Source organism: Pleurodeles waltl, chromosome 7 (assembly GCF_031143425.1).
Source record: "Pleurodeles waltl isolate 20211129_DDA chromosome 7, aPleWal1.hap1.20221129, whole genome shotgun sequence".
Classification (NCBI taxonomy): Eukaryota; Metazoa; Chordata; class Amphibia; order Caudata; family Salamandridae; genus Pleurodeles; species Pleurodeles waltl.
The window spans coordinates 1,022,544,374-1,022,556,702 of record NC_090446.1 but is presented as its reverse complement, the minus strand read 5'-3'; the positions used below and the strand labels follow the sequence as shown (position 1 = coordinate 1,022,556,702).

The window sequence follows — 12,329 nt, the reverse complement described above, 5'->3', positions numbered from 1 at the left end:
TGCAATACGAAATATTTTATCTATATGCTTATTTGTAAATGTGAGAAAATGTATATAGGCAGTACAATTCGTCCATTGAAAGTGAGGATTTCAGAACACTGGAGGGCGATTAATCAAGAGGACGAACGCTACCCTATAGCATCCCACATGAAAATATGTAAAGCTCAGGGTGTTCACAAAATGTTTAAATTTATAGGTTTTGATCATTGTAAGATGAACCCACGAGGAGGTAATAGAGAATTGGAACTACGGAGAAGGGAATCTAGATGGATCATGAGATTTGGAGCGGTGGAATGTGGTCTCAATACCGATCATGAATTGGAATACTTTTTGGGAGATAGATAGCCCAGTATAAGTGAAGACATATTGAGAGATATGGAAATTAATAAGATGATCTTAGTACTAATAATTAAGTATATGTGAGAAATGAATCTCCCTCTCCATTTAAATTAATCTAATGACAGGATTTTTAGCTATTGGGTTTGTAACTTAGATCATGCACTACCTTTTCCGGAATAGGAGGGATTAGCTCGATAATATCATTGGTCATAATTCTAATGTGTCAATTACCCATGAACATAAATAGATATGCCCCATAGAAGTACAGATATTTACTTAGTATAGGTGCATTTCAATTTTTATACTGTGATATTATTTAAAATAAGGATAGTTTAATCCTTACTTGTGATTCTTTGGGGTATTTATCAGAGTTATTAAGTCTTTTTAGTACTACTGTTTAGAATATTACGGAGGGTAGTTATATTATTTAAAGATAACATAGGCTTTGATAGGAGGCATTATAATCGGCTGCTATATTCGTAATATTACCTAACCTAATGAAGAGAACATATGGATTCTATCGTGCCCATTTATTTAATAGAAAATGAATATAGCAGATCGAGGTGTGAACACCTCGATGTTATGATCAGGAAAATGAAGGAGCAGACTGTAAACGACGTTACCAGAGTCTGTCTTTACTTTCTACCATCCCGGAAGTATGGATGGTAGTTTTTTGTAGTCAGTCTTCTCTTTTTAGTTATTAGAGAGACGCTGAAATAGATCGAACGCAGGGAGCTTCGGCTTCCATAATTTCGGAGCGTACTCGCATACAGAGTTGGTAAGTACATGTGATTTTGGTGTAGTGGGGAATTGTCTATTCCGAACAATTGATGACATGGAGGACGTTTTACTAGGAGGGGAGAATCCTTGCTAGTTTAATTTTAATACGATTTTTGCAGGAATAGAGAGATCAGTACGCAAGATTTGGAGATGATTTAGATATACACATGAAGTGGTGAGTGTGATTCAATTATATTTCTAATGTAATGAAAGCCTTATTTGTGAACCTTGAGTAGGGCTTTTTGTCTATGTAATGATATATATGATAAACTGTTTGTGTTACAGCTGGATACAGTAGAAACCAGGATACTTAAGGATATATTCTTGTGTCTCTGTCAAGCATATAAGTGATTGGAGGTACGATCTGTTTGACTATGAATCACCTATTGTGGATCATTATGGGAATATATTTGGTTCTTTCGTAGAAACACACTGGGACCACGATATCTTATGTAGGAGATTTGCATGTTTTTGATGACAAGTGGGTGGTTATATCACTTGCAATGGTGTAATTGTATGATCTAGAATGGTTAATTTAAATGGATTGTACTACTAATAGTAATAATCACTCAGGTTCCCACTGTTTGAATTTGAATTAATTCTATATCTCGCAGTGTAACTTAATATAAACAAATCTTAAATTGGACGGGTATTCAACTGTAAATAGACATATTGTAAATTTTTGTATAACATCATTTATGAATATGTTATCACAGGAGGTCCTGAAGATGTCCTAGGGGGACTCCCCGGATGAAACATGTGTTGACCTTGATGATGGACTGAATTGTTAATCTTTGGGATCAAGTACATAGGAAATACGACCTTGATGATGGACTAATTTGTTAATCTTTGGATTAATATACATAGGAAATATATACTGGATGGTGATGATGGACTGAATTGCTAATCTTTGGGATCAATTATATAGGAAACACACATTGGATGTTTGGTAGAGAATATTTGGATTCTGGAGAAATAAAATTTGAAATGAACTTTTATAGATGTTGGATCCAGGACCATTTATATTGGAATATATATGTTAGGAGGTTAAGACTGCATTAATTTAAATATTTGAATGTTAATATTCTGATGATATATAATTTACTTTAAGTACTCTAATTTAACTGATTTTGAAGAAATTCATATTGTTCATGTGTGCAGAGGTATAGTATTTTTTGTGTTGATAACTTTTTGTTATCGTTTTTGGGGGATATAGTGGGTGTAACCCCTGTCCTTTGCACCGTGCTTTAGATTTGTGTTCAATTAATTTTTTAAAGTAGGAGCGCCATATACTCAGCAGTCACCCCCTTAGTTAGTTTGATGTATACAGTAATACCCTGTAGTCTGTTTTATTTCTAAAGCACAGCAGTGCCGGAAACCCAGCTTCTAGGCAGGAAACTGACGCTAGGCACCGGGGAGACATTCAATTCACTACCCTGCATATTTCTGACACCCAAAAAACAATCAAATGATTTTTAACTAGTGAAGTCTAGTCTTAGTATAACAAGCTCTACAACTCAATACGTTGAACAATCCACCTTGCAATTGGCTGCTTCAAGACGTGGTTCTAAGCAAATACGGAGCATGGGAGAAAGTTGGTGCATTCACATTATGAGCTTAATTTTATCTATGCAATACTAAAGAGTTTGCCTGACACCCAAAGCACGAAAGATACAATCTGCAATACCTGCAGGTTAGGAAAGAATGGCAAGAATTTAAAATAATGTGGAAAGGACAAACCACTTTTAAAATCAGATATTTTAGGGAGGCGCTATCCATTTTCTCAAAAGGTGATTTAATTTACTGTTAACACAGTATGCAGGTATGCATGTGGATAGTGGGGTGTGGGTGTTGTGAGAAGACATTTTATGCCCTCTAAAAAGGCATATAACGCACAGGCCATCAAAACGAGCTCTTGAAATTTCCTGTAAAGTGGCTAACAAATTAGACTGGTCAGAATATTGTTTGCGAGTATGACAACAGGGAAATGGTCTGGGGGAACAAAATAGCAGCACCAGATATATCTATCACATACCTCGAGAGTCAGTGAAAACAACGGAGGCTGGAACAGAATCTGGAAAGAACCTGAGCTGATATGACATGGCATCATTGAAAACAAGACCGACAAATTTTCCTTGATTGGAAATGCTGGCCTCCCGCATATCTTCTTCACTGGCAAATTCCTCTATGACAATGTCTGCAAAAAGAAGAATATGTGATGGAAATGCAATCGATATAGAACAATCAAATCATCAAATAGCAGGGCATGGACATACACAGCAGAAACAATGGATGGCTTTTGCCTGTGGAGATGGACAGCCACAGGCATCACCAAAAAATCTCTTTTTACCTTGGTAATCAAGCTAATTGAAGACGGACTCAGAACTCTAAACTATACATATATCTAAACCGTACATATATCTGAACTAGTGAACTCCACAGACTATGATCAGTCTGTCACATTATCAGGTGTCTTTCTGTTCTCAACCAATATGGATCCTAAAATATAGGCCCTCATTACATCTTTTCATAAGACCGCTGAAGCCGCAGCCACCGAAAGACCGCCATGTAATACGGCGTGGCAGTGTCCTGATGGAGGGGACCTGTCCCCTCCAGGACGACCTTCTCGACGGACGAGAATGCATGGGTGAGTGTGGTGTTTGTGTATGTATATTAGTGTGAATGGGATGAGTGGGGGGGTGTTTATGTGAGGGAGTATGTGGGTGCATGTGTGCGGGTATGTGGACATGTGCGCAGGAGTATCCCGGTGACAGGAGTGCAGATTCCTGTCGCCGGGATACAAGACCGCCAGCTTTTTCTGGCGGTGCGACCGCCAGAAAGATGCTGGCAGTCCTCCGCTTTGTAATACTGCTAGCGGTATTGTGGCATCCGCCGGGCCGGAGGTGCTCACCTCCAGCCCTGCGGACTGCAGAAAAGCAACGGGACGGGCGGAGTATCACCAAACCGCTGAACTTGTAATTTGACAGTCTTCAGAGCTGGCCCGTCCACAGTGAGAACACCACCACAGGTCTAGCAGACTTAAAACCACCAGACTCATAATGAGGGCCGAAGTCTAACACTATACAGGAACTACATTAAGGTGGTTTCTCAGCTTCAGATTTAATGTCTTATCCAGATCTGAGCTTGATCAACTGCACTCCACGGAACCTAAAATCCTTCAACTGTGTTTGTTCATGAAAATATTTGAAGACAACAGCAATGAAAAATTTGTTATTTCATTACGAAAATGAGAGGTCTAACAAAACCAGCTGAACACCTGGAGTATACATGTCGTAGGTGCGATGCAACTTCAAAAGGGCAACCTCAGTTGATTGAAGGATTTAAGAAAATCTTTTTTGCAAGTCAGGAGAGCTAGAGAGAAACGAAAATAAATCCAACATTCACGAGTACACCACCAATCTTGATCTTATTAACAAAGCGTCCATCCCTTGTCTTTGCATGCATTTTTTTGAGAAAATTGGTTTACATTAATACATATGGTCCTCTTCATCAAAGGAAGAAACTGATATAAATAAATATGTATGTGTGTGTGTGTGTGTGTGTATATATATATATATATATATATATATATAAATAAATAGAGGCTTCCTCCCAACGCTGGGCCAAACGCTTTGGGGAGAAGTATCCATGAAAACATGTTAAGCAACCTCTGCAGTGTCCAGGCGTATCTGTGTGTATTGGATAATGTGCGCTGATGTTGGATGGGTTGCCGGACCCATGCCTGGGCTACCATATTGAGCTCAGGAGCATTGGCAAAGCTTGGTGTCGGATATATATAAATAAATGTACACACACACATATATATATATATATATATATAATATATATATGTATACCAAGAATTAGCAGTGCACTCCATCAAGGGGAAAGAAAAAATCTCATTTTTATTTCTCTTTGAAGACTGAAAACAAAAAGAACAACGAGTTTCGACCATATGGTCTTCTTCGATTTCAAACTCGAAGAAGACCATACGGTCGAAACGCGTTGTTCTTTTTGTTTTCAGTCTTCAAAGAGAAATAAAAACGAGATTTTTTCTTTCCCCTTGATGGAGTGCACTGCTAATTCTTGATATACATCAAATTCGCATGGGATTGGCTCGCCCAAAGCGGTAGCACCGGTATTGAGAGCGCGGTGCCTTTGAATTGGAACCGCTTTGGTCTTGATATATATATATATATATATATATATTTCTCCATATCTACACCTATACACACTAGGCCACATCTACACATGTCCCAGCAAAAAGGGGGCAATAATGAAAAGTTCAAAGTACATTACAGTTTCAGCATTGCCGAATGCGCAGGATGAACCTGGATGAACCTCGATTCTTCAGTCTTTCTAATGAGAACATTGAGCTTAGCAGAAGATATATTTGAAAGGTTTGGTTTTCAGGAGCTTCCGGATCTTGAAACTTTCTTCCATTCACATATGTGGATTAAGGCTATCCATAGAATAGCAATCTGGAACTCTGGGATCTACCCTGAAATTTAATTCACTGTACAGAGTCTTGTTTGATCAGGTGTGCCACTTTTTGGTTTCACTTATCTGTCCCATCCCTGCTATGCATATGTTATCACATTGCAAAACTTTGGAGATTTCGTTTTAAGAGTAGACTGCATTCAAAAAGCTAGATATAGTACAGCTTTGGTTTTAGACTGCAAGAACTCCATTTCAACAAAGGGAGCATTGCGTATGCTTTGTTCTGAGAAGCATCTGGTAGCAAAAACGCATTTATCTACTCGTGTAAGATATGGTGCAACTTTGTAGTTTCAAACGAAAACAACAGTTCAAGAATGTCCTACAAGCATAGGACACTTTGGGTCCTACATTTCGTCTAGATCAGACCATTTGTTAGAAACTGAGTGAACATTAACTCAGAACCACATGGGATTTAACACTAATATCACCCATGGCCAAGCCCTCATTCTGGCGTAGAGTGCATTCATGGGTGTAACTCCACATGTAAAACGTACACCTCGCTCTTTAAACTAAACCAACCGAGAAATGTAATGATTTTACTTTTTATTTCTGCCATTATCTGGTTGTGCCAATGTATCCTGGATAACGTAACAGTCATATCTACTGGTTAGGAATTTTAAATAAGTAAGTAAAACCAATTAACAGAAAACAGTTAAAAAGCACCGCAGAAAGTAGACTACATCAGCAAATAACAAAACATGGTTCATGGTTTACCGAATTTTTTTTAGTAGAAATGTATTCGAAAAAAAATCGACTCATAAAAATATCATGATTTACCTACCCCTTGATAAACAGTCAGAGTACATCAAATTCATGATTCTGCTAGTCAAGTTGTTCACCGGCATGTACCCGAGAGTGAGGTCCGACGTCAAATATTCATGCAGGGATCCAAGTATTGTGCTGGGCATTGCATTATAATGTTTATTTGGATGCATTAAACTTAGAAACATTAACAAAAGGAGCAAAAATAGCGGGAAAAGGATTTCCTGTAAAGGAAAAAAGAGAAAATATTAATAAGAGGAAATATGTTTTAGCAACTTGCATGGTATCTGCTGCCAGTTTCACTATCATCACACACAACTTCCTGCACACCACATTCTGTGAAGGCAGTATCTCTGCAACCACATGAGTTTACTTCAAAAACATCACTGCCGGAACATCTTCCTCAGCGGAGTACTAATTTGTATAATGAAAGAGGTAATGTGCACTCTCTCTCTCTAAAATATTAATTACTTTCAATTATGTTTTCATAGCAAGAGCAGGACCGGACTGGCCTATCGGTCAATCTGGCAATGCCCGAAGGGCTGGTCTCACAGATCAGTGTACAGACTATTTTTGGTGGTTGCTGGATCTTCATGCAATACCCTTTTCATCGCCTATTTCAACTTTCTTTACATGGCTCTGTAATTGCAGTCCATCTCGTCACCAAAGGCCCACTGAGCTTGTTCCCAGTTTGTCCAGCTGCAGGAAAACTTGTCCCAATGATAACGGACGATAATTTCAGAGGTTTAAATCGCATGAGGCAGTCAAATCTCATTCCCCAGACCCTGACAACATTATTCTTTGGCCGGTTGAGCATGCAATTGTTCCCCCTGTCAAAACTCTTTTAACCCTTTACCTCCAGTGCCCTGCAAGTCCCCCCTACTTCAATCCCTGTGCTAGCGCCCCAGGAAAACCCCTTCTACCATTTAACAGCTGCACAGAACAACTGGTAAATGGGAGCGTTAACCCCCTTGGAATAGGCAATAACATGCAGAATTCCTCAGTATAATTCTGTGCCCGCAGTTATTCCCCATTCCGAGGGATCCAACTAATAATAGGTGGAACTCCGTGGATGTAATTCCAGCTGCTGGGAATCTCCACATGGAACTCTGCCTAATTCATATTAATGGCAAGAGAGTGCAGCAACCACAACTTTAAGGGCACTATGAATCTTTGGGCCTTATTACGAGTGTGGTGGTCTATAGACCACCACACTCGCAGCGGCGGTCTGACCGCCACATTACAACGCTGGCGGTTGGACCGCAAAGGAACCTCCCGGCGGTCTGGCAGAGATCCTAATCCTCCAGGGCAGCACTGTACTGGGGATTACGACCTTGTTCTCCGCCAGTGGTTTCATGGTGGTAGCACCACCATAAAAAGGCTGGCGGAGATCAGGTGCTGGGCAGTGCAGGCCCCCCCCCCCCGGCCACCACCATCACAATGTTCACTGTCTGCTTTCAAACAGTGAACATTGCGGGGGTGCTGGTGCACCCTGCAGGCAACAGCATTGCTACCTGCTCAATTATGAGCCAGAGAGAATGCTGTTGCCTGTTTCTCGCTAGGCCAGCGGGCGGACACTTTCTGCCTGCCGACCTAGCAGAAAACCCATAATAGCTCTGGCAGGGAGCTCGCCGCGTAGGCAGTGGCCACCCTATCAAGAGGTTGGTGGACGGAGGTTTCAGTCCCTGATTTCTAAAGAATCTATATCCAATGGGTTATCTAATTAAACAATTTTTACCTGTTGATTCTTAAGCCCACACAATCTAGTGTGCATGTGTAGAGACCTAAACCTGCCTTTTACAGGAGTCTTGACCTGCACCTGTCATAGACCTGAAGGGTGCACCAAGCGTGCCCTGAGTAGTTGCAGAGGACTACTGTCCCCTAACAAGTTCATACCTGTAGCACAGTAATGGCAGCATACTGTGTTTTGTAGTGATCTTAGTGTGGGCAGGCTTTAACCTGAATCACGAGTGTGTGAGCCTACTGGCTCACTAATGTGAATTCCTGTTACTAACTATGATCGCAGAATCCTGGTACAAAGTTGCCGACCGCATGGATGAATTAATGTTGTGTGTAAGAAATGTGTTACACAGTGCAAGACTGCCTGTGTGAGCCATAGTGACTCAGACCTGTGGGTTCCCTTTTGGAAGCCCCCTAACATGTTTATCTGCACAAGAAGGAGGTGAAGTTGAGACTGGAGAGAGGTAATCCAGACACTGAACTGGGGAAAAAGGAAAGAGGCTTCCTTAGACATTCAATTACATCCTTTCTGACAAACAGGGCTGCTGTATAGTCTTCTTGAAACTGCCATTTGGTGGATGGTAGGGGCAAAGTGGATGAATACTGTTTCTTTTGTTAGAGTACAACGCATCTTTTTAGAAAGGGGTCAGCTTTTTAGCCCCTTTGCTGCCAGGGCTTTTCCCCTACTGTGCTGACCCTTTTTTGGGCTATTTGGGGCAGTTCGCGCTTACGCTCTCATAACTTTTTCTCCACATAAGCTACCCAGGCCAAATTTGCGGCCTTTTTTCCCAACATACTAGGGATTCTAGAGGTACCTAGACTTTGTGAGTTTCCCTGAAGGAGACCAAGAAATTAGCCAAAATACAGCAATTTTTTTTTTTTTTTAAAGGTGAAAAAAGGGCTGCAGGAGAAGGCTCGTGTTTTTCCCCCGAAAATGGCATTAACAAAGGGTTTGCGGTGGTAAAATCACCATCTTACCAGCTTTCAGGAACAGGCAAACTTGAATTAGAAAACCCAATTTTTCAACACAATTTTGACATTTTACCAGGACATACCCCATTTTTACTATTTTTTGTGCTTTCAGCCTCCTTCCAGTTAGTGACAGCAATGAGTGAGAAACCAATGCTGGATCCCAGAAAGCTAAACATTTCTGAAACGTAGACAAAATTCTGAATTCAGCAAGGGGTCATTTGTGCAGTCCCTACAAGTGTTTCCTACAGAAAATAACAGCTGAAATAAAACAATATTGAAATTGAGGTGAAAAAAACCAGCCATTTTTCTCCACGTTTTACTCTGTAACTTTTTCCTGCGATGTCAGATTTTTTAAAGCAATATACCGTTCTGTCAGCTGGACTCTTTGGTTGCTGGGAAATATTGGGCTTGTAGGTTCATCAAGAACCCTAGGTACCCAGAGCCAATAAATGAGCTGCACCTTGCAATGGGTTTTCATTCTATACCGGGGATACAACAATTCATTTGGTGAAATATAAGGAGTGAAAAATAAGTATCAAGGAAACAAGATAAGGTGTTGAGAAGCAGTGGTTATTTGCATATCTCTGAATTCCAGGGTGCCCATATTAGCATGTGAATTACAGGACATTTCTCAAATAGACGTCTTTTTTACACACTGTCCTACATTTGGAAGGAAAAAATGTAGAGAAAGACAAGGGGTAATACCACTTGTTTTGCTATTCTGTGTTCCCTCAAGTCTTCCAATAAAAATGGTACCTCACTTGCATGGGTAGACCTAGCGCCCACGTCAGGAAATGCCCCAAAACACAACGTGGACACATCACATTTTCCCAAAGAAAACAGAGCTGTTTTTTGTAAAGTGCCTAGCTGTGGATTTTGGCCTCTAGTTCAGCCGGCACCTAGGGAAACCTAGCAAAACTGTGCATTTTTAAAAACTAGACACCTAGGGGAATCCAAGATGGGGTGGCTTGTGGGGCTCGGACCATGTTCTGGTACCCAGAATCCTTTGCAAACCTCACAATTTGGCCCAAAAAACACGTTTTTTTCTATAATTTTGGTGACAGAAAGTTCTGGAATCAGAGAAGAGCCACAAAGTTCCTTCCACCCAGCGTTCCCCCGAATTTCCAGATAAAAATGGTACCTCACTTTTGTGGGTAGGCCTACTGCCCGCAAAAGCAAATGCCCCAAAACACTATCTGGACACATCAAAATTATCAAATACAAAACTGTTTTTGCGGGGGTGGCACCTGCATTTTTGGTCCTGGGCTCAGCAGCCATCGAGGGAAACCTACCAAATACAGACATTTTTGAAAACTAGACACCCGAGGGGGTCCAGGGAGGTGTGACTTGCGTGGATCCCCCAATGTTTTCTTACCCAGAATCCTCAGCAAACTTCAAATTTAGCTAAAAAAAAAAAAAAAAACATTTTTCCCACATTTCTGTGCGGGATCACCGCACTGGGACGAATTTCATACCAAACAACGTTCCCCTCAGTCTCCCAGTAAAAATAATACCTCATTTGTGTAGGTGGGCCAAGTGCTTGTGACAGGGAAGAGCCAAAAACATGTTGAAATTGAGGGGGAACCAAAGCAGGTCCAAAAGGGCAGTTTGAAAAAAAACATTTTTAGGCTGACAAGTTCAGCAGAATTTTTATCGTTATAGATGAGACAATGCTGGGTGGTAGGAATTTTGTGGATTCCTGCAGATTCCGAAAGGTTCCATCACAAAAACTTGGGAAAATGTGTGATTTCCAGCAAAGTTGGAGGTTTGCAGGGCATTGTGGCTAAGAAAATGGTGCAGGTGCATGTGAAACACACCACCCTGGAATCACACAGATGTTTAGTTTTCAGATGTGTCTAGGTCTTGTGGATTTTTCTCCATGGCAGCGTCCCAAAGTTCATTAAGTGCAGCTCTCACCATTCCAAGTGGGACAATTTTGAGAGTTAGCCAAGCTCTCATGGCCCAAATGTAAAACCAAAACCCAAAATAATCAAACGTCTTCTTGCTTGCTGTGGAATAAGATGTTTCAGAGTGCGGGGGAGAGCTGAAAGACTGTTACCCCCTTAAGTTGGGATGGGGGCATAACAAGGCCCATACTGGTTGGTAGCCACCACCCCGCTGTTTTTTGTTTTGTTTTTAATTCCCTTGCATCTAGAAGACTTTATGCCCCCCGGGTTGTGGATCAGGGGTAATTGCCCCATCTGCCCACTTGTAGACAAAACAACTTTGGCCCCATTTATTTGGGGTGGGGGTATGGCCATACCCCCCTTCTTATTTTGGGAAAAAAAAACTTCCCTGGTCTCTGGTGGGCTTTCTGCCCCCCCCACCCTTGGGGGCCGATGGGCCTTCCAAAAATAGGCCAATCATATGGCCAACAATTATGTGCCCACATGAGGAGCGACCCTTACCCAAGGGGCTGCCCCCTAAAGAAAACACTGATACACACACACCAATCCCTGGTACCTAAGTGGTTTCTGCCCCCTGGGGGCAGATCGGCCTAATAGAAATACGCTGATCTGCCCCCAAGGGGAGCAGAAATGGCCCAAAAAAAAATTGCCCCCGCCAGGGGAGCAACCCTTGCCTAAGGGGTCGCTCCCCACCTCTAAAAACACAAAACAAAAATAAATAAATAAAATGATCTCTGGCGCCTAGAGGTTTCTGGCCTCCAGGGGGCAGATCAGCCTAATAACAATAGGTCGATCTGCCTCCGGGGGGGCAGAAATGGCCTAAAATAAATTTGCCTCCCCCCCCGGGGGGACGACCCTTGCCTAAGGGGTCACTCCCTTTCTGTGAATTCACCATAAAAAAAAACCTTCCTGGTGTCTTGTGGTTTCTGCCCACCTTAGGGGCAGACTCGCCTCATAAAATAGGCCTATCTGCCCCCAAGAGGGGCAGAAAAGGCCTACATATAATGTGCCCCCTAAGGGAGCGACCCTTGCCTAAGGGGTCGCTCTCCAACTCTAAAAAAAAAAAAAAAAAATGATCCCTGGTGTCTAGTGGTTATCTCAGAAGCCGGAACACTTTACGATCCGGCTTCAGAAACGCTCTGGGAGACTTCAAAGGGAAGGAAATTCCTTTCCTTCCCTTTGAAGCCTCTCAGGCCCCCATCACATGATCGGAAGAGAAATGCAAAGCATTTCTATTCCGATCGCGCTGGAAGCTGAGGGAGAAGTGGCCTCTGATGAGGTCAGCGCGCGAATACGTGCTGATGTCATCAGACGTCACTGGGGGGGGGT

The 12,329-nt window shown here is 41.8% G+C and overlaps 1 protein-coding gene across 2 annotated transcripts in view; it reads right to left on the bottom strand.

Moving 5' to 3' along the window:
- ABCA5 (ATP binding cassette subfamily A member 5) overlaps window positions 1-12,329 on the bottom strand; it is a 1,006,180-nt gene that overhangs the window by 801,556 nt on the left and 192,295 nt on the right. For both annotated transcript variants that reach the window (XM_069199839.1, XM_069199840.1), the window contains exons 3-4: window positions 6,401-6,605; window positions 3,155-3,316 (exon numbers count right to left, since the gene is read on the bottom strand). In XM_069199839.1, coding sequence (XP_069055940.1) covers window positions 3,155-3,316; window positions 6,401-6,605 — 367 coding nt within the window. The remainder of the gene's footprint in view (window positions 1-3,154; window positions 3,317-6,400; window positions 6,606-12,329) is intronic.